Source organism: Bolinopsis microptera, chromosome 7 (genome assembly GCF_026151205.1).
Source record: "Bolinopsis microptera isolate Bmic1 chromosome 7, MBARI_Bmic_1.0, whole genome shotgun sequence".
Lineage (NCBI taxonomy): Eukaryota > Metazoa > Ctenophora > Tentaculata > Lobata > Bolinopsidae > Bolinopsis > Bolinopsis microptera.
In genome coordinates, this window is record NC_087078.1 from 4878329 (window position 1) to 4890713 (window position 12385).

The window sequence follows — 12385 nt, forward strand, 5'->3', positions numbered from 1 at the left end:
ATAGAATTTGGGTATAATAATTGGGTAGAGTGGACCGCTGCCAGTGTCTCTCTTTTATTTTTATTTGCATTAAATATGTCCCGCGGAGAACCGTCCAGCTGGACGACTGCCTTATCGGACCTTATTTGGACGGACATTAATTGAACGCTGGAGGCCCTAACGTTCATTTTAAAGTTAATGTCCGTTCAAATAAAGTCCGTTCATTTAACTTTAAGGTCCGTACAAGTTAAAGTCCGTTGAATTTTTTTCAAAAATGTTTCCACTCTTAACTTTTTGTCCAGAATATGACAACTATGAGAACTTTATTGTGCCGTAAGGTAGTTAACGACGGAAAGGATTCTCCTTGGTCTGCCCAGAAAACTCTACTAGTATATGATGTTTTCAAGGGTCAATTGGCAGAAAAAGTCAACGAAATTATGGCACTCAAAAACATAGTTCATGAGCTAGTCCCCGCCAACATGACAAACTTGTTCCAGCTGTAGATTTTACAGTAAATCGTGTTGCCAAGGACATTGTCCGACGTTGTTATAGTTCATATTACTCAGGGGAGGTAATCCACGTGATGTTAAGGATAACCTTAAGTTGTTTAAAATAAACCACTTCACGCCGAATGGCAATTGTAAAAGTTAACACTGAAATGCAGGACCGCGGTAGTTTGATGAAAAAACGTTTCCATAAAGCTAGAAATCACTGATGCTTTAAGTATGAACTATTTCATGCACAAAAACCCATTTGAAGAAGATGATATTATGTGATATTAGACACTGTGATATTAGACACTGATCATGTACACATATTTGAAAATTTTTACTGCTTAACGACCATGGTTTTCTTACTTACTGTATAAAAAATGGATTTGAGTTAAGTTTTTTTAGTTAAGTGGTACTGGTAGGGAATAGGGATTCGGACCGTTAGAGATTCGGTTCGCCAATCCTTTCGAATGTTTCAAACATTCAATCATCAATGGCTTGCATTTGCAGCCTAATTCAGAGATAAAGTCATTAAAACACGACTATGAAAACGCCAAGATGACACATAAACTTAACAAGGTAAATATTAGACCCTGGAAAGTGAAAAGAAGTCCTTGCGAACGCTTGATTTCGGAGTGAATGTAAACAGACTGTTCCGTTTCAACAAATCCTCGTTAATCTGAAAATCTGCATTATTGGGTGTCAACAGGTTGCTGTTTTCAGATGCAGCCAGGTCGAAGCTGGTATCGGGTGTTGCACTCATTATGGTGTTGGTGTCGTTTAACGAGCTCGCATAAGAAGGGTTCCTAGATAAAACTGGTCTGTTGTTCCGTCTCTGGATGTTGAGAGATTTTGGTCGAACCAGTTCTCGGGCTTTTACACCCGACTCAAGGTTGGGGGAGTGTTTTTTCAATTTGTAGATATCTGGGTCGTGTAGAGAGAGATTTCTCACGTCTGTGTTCGAAAGTAGATTAAGTTCAAATTCTTGCTGTGTCTCATGATTTCTCACGTCTGTGTTCGAAAGTAGACTAAGTTTAAATTCTTGCGTCCCATGATTGCGCTGATCCATGTTATTTCGGGGAAATCTGGGGACCACTCTTTCAGTCCACGTTCTAGACGTAGAGGCTTGTGGAATTGACTCCATCAACTTTTTAGACATAGGGTAAACATGATCATCTACAGCTTTACCCGCGTTCATTGTTAGTTGTGCATTTATATGGGGGGTGGTCACACGGCCATTAGAATATCCCTGATTAACTGGTCTGAACCTGGAACCGTAGAACAGGCTGATAAACTGGTTTACGTTTTCAGGCTTTGCCCTGCCACGAGTCTCAGGGAGAGGGAGGATGAAGATGGTTGAGAGGAGTACAGAACAGCCCGCCACAGCGTACATGTGCCAGTAGGAAGGGTACTGATAGTTGAGGCAGAGGAGGAAGGGAACACCGCACCCGACTAATCTGCTCATTAGCTCACAGTAGGCGTAAAGCGCAGAGTAGTCGCTCCGGGGTGACAGGTCGTTTGTGTACACTTTAATCAGGACAATATTCCCAGACATAACCAGCTTTGCGATCTGCCATGGAAGTGACAGTTAGCTCATTATTTGAGTAAGCTTTAAGATTCAAAATTTTTGACATGCTATTAAAAACTCTAAACCACGTCTGCTGTATAGAACTAGAAGACTAAAATGTTAATACAGCGACTTTAATGCAAACTTACGAAGTAAGAGAGGGACCGGACGATTTTGTTGTCGACACAACACACCAGCAGAAATAACCCTGCCAACAGGTTCCACAGAAACAAAGTTCGTTTTCTTCCTAAGTGGTCCATCAGGACGATGGGTAAAGCTCTGCCTGGGATATCACACACACCTGAACATGTAGCTGCATTAGCTTCTAACATTTTACACATTTAGTTGCTAGTAGCAACACACCTGAACATGCGGCCTCATTAGTTTCTAACATTTTACACATTTAGTTGTTAGTAGCAACACACCTGAACATGTAGCTTCATTAGTTTCTAACATTTTACACATTTAGTTGTTAGTAGCAACACACCTGAACATGTAGCTTCATTAGTTTCTAACATTTTACACATTTAGTTGTTATATAGTAGCAACACACCTGAACATGTAGCTTCATTGGTTTCTAACATTTTACACATTTAGTTGCTAGTAGCAACACACCTGAACATGTACTTGTAGCTTCATTAGTTTCTAACATTTTACACATTTAGTTGCTAGTAGCAACACACCTGAACATGTAGCTTCATTAGCTTTTAACATTTTACACATTTAGTTGTTATATAGTAGCAACACACCTGAACATGTAGCTTCATTAGTTTCTAACATTTTACACATTTAGTTGTTAGTAGCAACACACCTGAACATGTAGCTTCATTAGTTTCTAACATTTTACACATTTAGTTGTTAGTAGCAACACACCTGAACATGTACTTGTAGCTTCATTAGTTTCTAACATTTTACACATTTATTTGCTAGTAGCAACACACCTGAACATGCGGCCTCATTAGCTTGTAACATTTTACACATTTAGTTGCTAGTAGCAATTCGGCGTAGTGACTTTATTGTTTTGATTTGAATCAACCAACAGATCAAAAACACGTTCAGTATATATAACTATATATAGCTATTTAATTTTCACAAATCTCTGCAACAATCCGCACAGACCAGATTTGTATCTTATCACAAACTTCCAATAAATCCACTCGAGAGATTGAGTAATGAGTAAGATACCTAGTAAGAGCAGGTTGAGATAAGCATTCCCAGGCAGGAAGAGAATGTTGAAGTAGAGGATGTACTCGGCTACGTGAAGAAGACCCCATACGATCACAAGACTTAGCGTGGTCAGAAATAACTCCTTCTCTGCCATAAGACTCTCTCCTGACAAGTATTGATTTAGTATTTACACAAATTCACCAAACAATGATTGATTGATTGGAGACTGGCCCGTAGAACCAACAAATTTTTACTTAAAATATTACATGATTATATCGGTTATTACTTATCAAAAATCTACACAAAATTAAATGTTGTAAAACGAATGTGTCAAACGACATTTTGCTCTCAAAACAGTGCAAATAGTTTTGTTATCGCACTCTTCGAAAAAACTGACAAAAAATCCGTCAAGCAGACCAAGAGTCGAGTTATAATTATTGTAACCACAGTAACCACAGTAACCACAGACATTCACTCAAGCAATGGTAGTACCAAGTTAAGTCTGTCTTGATTCTTGATCTTACTTGGAGTTATTTTTTTGTTCTCGATAATGTAAAACTGGTCTTTTATCCTTCGGTTGTTGCAAGTTGATACTTTGTGAATCAATGTTACGATATCACCGTTTCTGCCTGAAGAGAATAGTGCTGCTTCATAATACTATACATTTATTATTCCTAAATTCAGAACTGAAATAGTCATGAAAACGATGTACCTCGAGGCGACCCGCTTGAGACTCGACTAGTTTTGGCTTTTTACAGCCATTCACAAGGGAGTTTCACCTCAATAAATGTTTTAAACTAATTACAACACTGCAAATCTATTACATTTATTGAGGTGATACTCCCCTGTGGAATGTGGATGGCTGTAAAAACCCATCTCCTATGTTGCAATATTGTTGAATCTTTATTTACAGATGTGCTAGTTTTGTTCGGACCTTGTGCGAGCAGCCACCGTGGGGACTCTGGTATAAACACACTAGCAAGAGCTCCGTGTATCGTTATAAGAAGCCCCATTATCAGACTCGTCATTTTCCAGCTGGAGGACAGATACGCTACCGCGGACAGAATGATGAATCCCAATCCCTATGAACAGTAAAGTTTTGCTTTAGCTGAATTATAGTTATAAGCGCCACGAGTTGGCACAGAATTTTTTGTCTCCGATTTTGATAACTTTGGTACCAAAAGTTGCCTCTAAGTGTGAATGATACAAATTCACCGTGCAGCACGATAAGGTCGATTTGTATGTGAGCCTCTTCTGCATTGCAAGTGTGTAAAAAGGACGAAAAATAGATAATTTCTCGCTTAAAATGCCTATAATATTATCTTATTAGTACCAAAAGTTTAGTCTCGCTGAACTGATTACGACTCCATAACAATTATTTCAAAATATCTGAAACTGTGGAAGTTATAGGCCAAAAAATATAAAAACTGTAAAATTTGCGCAAAAAAAGCACGTGCGGCGAACAAGCGTTTATACACGTTGTAAACCCCTTTTCTGTTTTCGCGCCCGAAGATAAGAGGTATACATCGTGTAGCAAGAACTAAGTACCACGAAGCATTTTTAGCGAAAATTGCTGCACGATGGAATTGGAATTATTTTATTCACATGTTTAGACAACTTCTGGTACAAAAGTTATCAAAACCGGAAAAAAGTCTGTGCCAACTCATGGCGCTTATATTACATAGACTAATATTCAGGCGCTTATTACACATGACAGACTATTAAAAGTTCTTCACACCACAGGTCGTTATTTTTGAGAATTTAATGATTTTTCCTGTATTGTAACTACTTCTACGTTATAAAGAATAAAATAAACATTAACCTGTAAGCTCCTGAATTGAGTGGCGAATATTTGTCTTTTTTTTTCGTTGATACATTCTATCAATAACACGTAGCTTATTGTCACATACCCTTCCATTGTGAACCCGTCCAAAATACGCAAAATAACGTATACCTGTGGTCCAAAGAAAATTATTAGTGCGATGTAAAGTCGAGCGTTTTAAATCTCTTAACACTCAAACTCCGAGATTTTTTAAAAACTAGCCCCTGATCAACAATTGAAACTAATTTAAATCCATGTTCTTTTAACTGGGGGGGGGGGGTTGAACATGAAATGCTTCCGGCCTGTTCTGATCACGTGACATGGTCTAATTTCTCGTTAAGTTTTTAGCATATGCTTCAGTTGAAGATTGGGAAAGTGTGTCACGTGATAGTCGAGTGTAGAGTGATTAATTATTATCCATGTCAAGTATTGTGCTGTTTCATAATCACGTTCCTTTTATGGAAAGCGCCTGAATTGAAAAATCACGAGATGGCAGTAGCTCTTTACTTGTTTTCTTTACTAAGCTACTATAGTCTATAACGCCCCTTTAAGTTTCAAAATTAAGATCCCTATATCTAATGATCTAAGATTAAATAATTCCAGATTAACATTAATGCTTGAGGTTAAACTTTTCACTTAATCATAATAATATGTAATAGGAATTTTTGTGAATACTGGCCAAAAATAATAATTCCGGAGAGACTGTTTTGCTTATCACGATACGGATAAAAGTTGAAAATACCTCGTAGCTGACGCTGCAGCTTAGCAGCCACGACACAATGCTGTTAGCCCAGATGGAACAGATGACAGGCCACCTCCTCCCAAACTGAGTACTCACGCTCCAGAAAAGGAGCAGTCCGCACACTCGACCAGCGAAGAAGGAGGCTGGAATCAGACTTAGCTTTATTGGACTGCAGTGCAGGTCAAACTCGCTGGGATGAAGATAAAATCGTAGAGATGCAAACAATAAACTTAACAATTCATATGCGTCCTTTATAACTATAAGATAATAATTGATTATAAATAACTAATTTAAAATTTAAAATACTAAAAATGTGCGAAAGTGTTTTTAAGAGGAATTAGTTTATAATTGATCGGTCAAACACCCACCTTCTGATTGATACCGTGCTGTTTTGTGTATAAACCCACGGTCTGCTGGCCTGACACGGTGGATAAGAGAACCTGTGAAATGTGAACATGTTTTCAAGACGACAAATTTAACAAAACTAAAAGGAGTTGTACTTGATATTACGGCACATTAAATTGATAAAGTAACTCGCAACTTACTACTTTGGCTCTAGATTATATTTATGATATGGCTCGATTGTCCTCAGTTTAACAAATTTACATCCAACGCGTTTGTAGAATTAGATTAAAAACTGAAAACGGCGCTATTTTCAAGCCTCTTCGATTAGACGTAAGCTTCTTTTCATCACGTGAGAAAAGCGAGCAAGAGACTAAAATGTTAGGTATATACGTCAAGAACGAAAAATCGTTAAACACGGTAAACTGGTAAAGGTCCGTCTTTAATGAGGCATTGGCCCCGCAGCGATTGTTAAAGAGATGTTTTACCGTACTAAACACGCTCAAATTACCGTTCAATTTCTGTGTCCTCATTTCTCCATCTCCAAGACAGAGGCTTAGCGGTAAAGATGTCTAAACAGATGTGAAATACTTCTTGAGCCGTGAAAAGTGAGCATAGAACAAACAGCAAAATCTGGTATCTGCCATGATTGTTTGTTTTGTCCAGTGCCTCTCCCAAAGTTATTGGAATCATCCTACCTGGGTTAGTTCATTTATCTTATTCGCCTAAAAGTGCCAACATATTAATATTTATTTAACCCAATGAAAAGGCTGCATCAAAATAATGGTAATAAGAGTAAAACTAAATACACATTAGAGTTAGACTTTTGTGAGACTGAGAAATTTAAGAATCCCCGCTATATAGGACAATAACCAATAACTAGCGTTGCTTACTCACTAAGTTCAGTCAAATTAAATTCAACCCTATTTTTTACAAAATTGGGTTGACTGAACTGTTTCCAGTATCTCCTTCTTCGAAATAAAAATAAATGATATCAATTTAAGTTAACGTTCGCAAACGCAACACGAGCGTGCTAAATCACTTTCAATCGATCTTTGAGATTTTTCTAAAAGGTTGAAATCAACTTGGATCGATGTATTTTGGGACGCTGATTCCGAATCACCCCCATGACATAGCTTTCACTATAAATCGCTCGCCTCAATTTTTTCAAGTTCTTGTGAAAACTGTTCGACTGCAAAATCATAACAACAAAAGTCACGTGATAATTTTAAGGCGAGCGAATTAGCAAAAGCCGGAAACTACACCATGAAGAGTCAAACAAAAGTGAGACCATTGATATAAACGCTACGAAAAAATGTAATCAATTAGAGCTGCTAATTTTGGATTAAAAATAGAAATCATTATTTATATTGATAATGATAGTCATTATCGTTTCTGCCTCGCTGAACAATTTAACTATTATCATGTCGGACATGATTTGGATGGAGATTGCGTAAACGGTCATGATTTTTAAACAAAATTATGAATGATAGAAAGGCACTTTGAAACTTACAAAAATCTTGATTTTTTAGGGTATACACAGTTGTTAAATTTGGACATTGAATGGAGAGAATTTATTTGAATGGACATTATTATTAAAGCAAATTTCTCTAGATTGTAACGAGCCTCTAAAATAATGTCCGTCAAAATGAATTCCGTTAAGGTGCTCCAAAGTTGCCTATTAAAGCTTTTCATTTAAAATTGAAACAAGGCCTTCATGTCGACGTGTCATGTAGCTACTGCTAGCGTGCTATAATATGTGGTTACATTTACATAATACCAAATTAATTTAATAGATTTTTAGTGATTTAATTAGTTTACGACGTTCAAAAATGTGAAAGTTGTACAGTCAAAATAACTTATAAAAGAACAAAATAAAAAAAGTAAAAGTTGAAAAACAAAGGGCGATTTTATAGCATCTTGTAAGAGTTGCTGTGAAACACACACACCTTGTAAACCTTGTACACCCACGTCGCCCAGGCAATGTTGAGATATATTTCCTGCTGCCTTTTCAATTTTATACTCGAATGCCTTTTTGGCGGGAAACTTACTTGGTTGACATATTTCATAGCATTCGGTATACTCGCCATATCCTTTTTTGCAATTGGTAAAAAGCATACGGTTGATGGGACAACAAAATAAGATGGCGCTATGAAGGGAAAATGAAATATTTCTTAAAGAAAAATGACATAATCATGACTGCATAACGATATATATATATCTATTAGTTGGTTATAATGAATTGGTTTTTTAAGCCAATGAAATTAAATTACGTAAGCATGAGCACTGAGCAGAAGAGTACTGCACAAGGCACCAGCTCTTGTGTACAATGTACAAAGGAGTGCACGTATTTATAAAGCTTATTTATTACATGCTCCTGTTATGTAAGTATATGTAGCAGGGACAGTGGACACGACACATTGCCTACTGGTGCATACATCCTGTTTCTATTATTATCGACTAATTTTGATACCCATTTTTTGTACATTGAAACGTAGTAGATTAGCCATTAGGTCAATCTAACAACTATAATACAACATCGATTAAAGGGCACGGATCCAACCATTATAATAGAATATTGGTAACTTTGTCAAACACAAAACACGATACCTATTTTCTACAGTGAGGTGTATGGCGGCCGAGATGGCTCACCAAAATTTTCACTGAAAATTTTGAATTAAAAAATTAATTATACAATTAATCGCAAAATAAAAACGATTTTGAATTTGATTCGTAAAATGATTTTAAAATTTAAATAAAAAACGATTTTCATTTTGAAATTGAAAACGATTCTCATTTTTAAAACGATTTTGAGTTTGATTTTGAAAACGATATTGATTTTGATTTTGATTTTGATTTTGATTTTGATTTTGAAAACGATATTGGTTTTGATTTTAAAAACGATATTGATTTTGATTTTAAAAACGATATTGATTTTGATTTTGAAAACGATATAATTGATTTTGATTTCTAAAACGATATTGATTTTGATTTTGAAAACCATTTTGATTTTGATTTTGAAAACCATTTTGATTTTGATTTTGAAAACCATTTTGATTTTGAATTTTTTTTTTTTTTTTTTTTTTCGGTGGCGGCCGAGATGGCTCAGCTAGCTAATTAGCCGTATGGGCGTGGCCCCTGTGAGTGGCCTGAGTGGGTTGGGAGGTCGAAACTTGATTTTTCTGATGGTTTGGGACAGGTACTAACTATTTAAACCCCTAAACCTGTTCCAAATACCCCGGAACATAAATCCCATACGGCTAATTAGCTAGCCGTATGGTGGCTGAGCCATCTCGGCCGCCACCAAAAAAAAAAAAAACATTTTCAAAATCAAAATGGTTTTCAAAATCAAAATCAAAATGGTTTTCAAAATCAAAATCAATATCGTTTTAGAAATCAAAATCAATATCGTTTTCAAAATCAAAATCAATATCGTTTTTAAAATCAAAATCAATATCGTTTATAAAATCAAAACCAATATCGTTTTCAAAATCAAAATCAAAATCAAAATCAATATCGTTTTCAAAATCAAACTCAAAATCGTTTTAAAAATGAGAATCGTTTTCAATTTCAATATGAAAATCGTTTTTTATTTAAATTTTAAAATCATTTTACAAATCAAATTCAAAATCGTTTTTATTTTGCGATTAATTGTATAATTAATTTTTTTATTCAAAATTTTCAGTGAAAATTTTGGTGAGCCATCTCGGCCGCCATAGAGGTGTCCTTAAAACCATTTAAACTAATTATCTGATGGTTCGTTATCATAGCCCTAAAATATTTTGTTTCGAATGGTTAGCTAGGTAATAGTTACGTGCACTTTGTTATTGGGAAATGAAGCTCATTCTGTCACATTATATGTGAACGATGGATTTATTTTATTCGCATTTTTAGACAACTTTTTGTACCAAATGTATAAAATTAAAAATTGGCGGGAAAAATTCTGTGCCAACTCATGGCGCTTATTACATAGACTAATATTCAGGTGGGTAAAAATCATGTTAAAATTAAGTTAGAAGTCTGAAATTTTGCAGGGCATCTAGACGTTGACCAAATCGAATGGAAAATTTTCAGGAGTATGGGGAAGAGGGTTTTCTGAAACCCCTGTTCAAAGACAGATTGTAGTAATATATTTTACAACAACCCATAATTGGGTATAAGTGGACCGTTACCAGTGTCTGTGAGTGTCTCCTTTTCCCAAACAAAAGGAAATGATATCAATTCGAATAACCGTTCTCAAATGCAAAATTTTACCGAGAATGAAATCAGTCGCTCGCGTTTCCCATTCATTCACGGCTTACGAATTATAATAAGTTCAGGTTTTATTACATCAATTACACTCTCTAGAAATGTTTTAGGGTTGCTTTCGGCCGATATACCTAGTAGTAGTACTCAAGGGTCGACCGGGATCCCGGCCTAATCCCGGTCCCGGTCAAAATCCGGAATTTTTGCCGGGACCAAACCGGGATTTTTCCAAATTTTTGCATATTTTTACTAATTATTGTTAAAATTAAATTATTGTGTTGGTGTGTCAGAGTTAATTAGTGTTTGTTTGGGGTGAGATGATAAATTAACCGTAACGTATTCTACCCTACACAATGTCCTCGTCATCCGAGTTATCTGTGAACTATTTTTTCTTTTTTTGTGTGGATAGGCTGGGCCTGGGTGGCCCACGAGAGGATCGCATGTGGATGCTTTGCCTACCACATGCGATCCTCCTATGAGAGGATGCCGGTGGAATCAGAATGTGTAATGTAGGATGATGGTAAGTATTGTAAGATGTGTCATAAATGATCGCTTAAGTGGTAGCTGGATGCGGAAGAGAGAGGTGAACTAAGACAACGTGTGAGTAGTCGCTATGTTATTATGTTATACCAGTCTAGTCCAGCTCCTCTGGCACAATTAAGCGTTTAGTGTGCAGTTTACAATGTTTACGATAGTGGAGATGTGTTGGTTGTCGAATATGTCATTGACGGATAGGTTATAGTTATAGTTCCTGAAATATTGCCCTCTTATTTGGGCAATATAAGCCGGGATCTGTCAACTTTATCTCGCTGTCTTCTTCATCAGACTCTGTTACCATACTTTCGTCAGAGTCGTCGTTAGTCATGCTAAATGAATATATTGGGGCCATCATGAACTCATTCCATACAACAGAGAAATCCTCCTAAAAAGAAGTCCTAGTGATCACTTCCCGTCTCCTACTCATCCTCATTAACTCATCTCCAATTTCCATGACTTGTTTCCTTTTTATTGGCATTCCAAGAACACATTGCACAGCCTCCATTTTTTACTCGTATTTAAATTGTTATATTTGATTTTGTTTCTCTTTCGTGAAATTGTAACGCGGTTAATTTTGAAGATTTTACTTTTTATAGCTTTAACTCGATGTTTTAGAGTTCTGGTCATCTTTATGATCAATTGATGTATTACCAAGACGAGTTCGTTAGTGTTCTCCTTTGTCATTTCGTGTTTAATTCCTGTTTAATTCCTGCGCATTCATCAAAAATCTCAAACAGCCATAACATCAGCGAGATTACGTTTGATTTAGCTCATATTTTCATACCAAATAGAAAACGATGTGATCTTATTACTGACAAAATATGAAAATAAATACGTTATTGGCCTAAGATCGTTATAGACTGTCAAAAAATCGCGCATTGGTATAGCACGTGACTAATAAGGTCCTGTTTATATTTTTAAACATATTCTTGATCCTTACACATCATACTATTGTGTCCAATTGATGGTAAGGTCTCCAAACTCATAGCAGAAAACACGTATTTTTGCCCGTATAAGAGCCTCTACTAAGGTTCAATCTCAACACCACAATCAAAATACGATCACACCACTGTACAATCTCAACTGATCTCGAATGTGTGTCCACTACTTACGGTATTTAACGGAGCAGTATATAATAATTAATAATACTGGAGTCAAACCATGATTTACCGTGAGGTTATTTAAGCATTTCCTACCTTAACCGAGTAACATTCTCCAACGTGTTACATTCATCAACAGGATGGCATCAAAAGTTACCCCCAGTTCCATAGCCGGATATTATGCCAAATTATTAGACGGAGATCGTCTACTGATATTTCTCCGGATATTTCTCCGGTTTGCAGTTCCACGACCTTATCCGGAGACCATCTACGGTAATTTTGTTGATTCTCACAGGAGGAGCAAAGTGCAAAGAAACTGCCAAAAACTGCTACAATCTCCGAGAAATTCCCGGAGAGCTTCATCTCCGTCTAATACAGTAGACGGAGCCGGAG

General features: G+C 36.4%; 1 protein-coding gene across 1 annotated transcript; it reads right to left on the reverse strand.

The window, feature by feature from the left end:
* Positions 1–1003: 1003 nt before the first annotated feature.
* Positions 1004–6837, reverse strand: LOC134817771 (solute carrier family 22 member 15-like). The gene is made up of 9 exons (XM_063827094.1): positions 6622–6837; positions 6137–6208; positions 5769–5958; positions 5027–5158; positions 4139–4286; positions 3729–3833; positions 3223–3369; positions 2187–2338; positions 1004–2040 (listed from the first exon to the last, which is right to left on the reverse strand). Exons 1-9 carry the CDS (start codon positions 6801–6803, stop codon positions 1057–1059), a joined length of 2112 nt encoding a protein of 703 aa, XP_063683164.1. The 5' UTR covers positions 6804–6837; the 3' UTR covers positions 1004–1056.
* Positions 6838–12385: the final 5548 nt, after the last annotated feature.

Bases quoted from the DNA above. Each gene is read 5' to 3' on its own strand.
- LOC134817771 (XM_063827094.1), bottom strand. From the start codon at position 6,803: ATGATTCCAATAACTTTGGGAGAGGCACTGGACAAAACAAACAATCAT. The intron at 5,959-6,136 runs GTGGGTGTTTGA...TCTTCATCCCAG, and splicing joins AGCACGGTATCAATCAGAAG to CGAGTTTGACCTGCACTGCA. The intron at 2,339-3,222 runs GTATCTTACTCA...CTACATGTTCAG, and splicing joins TCTCAACCTGCTCTTACTAG to GTGTGTGTGATATCCCAGGC.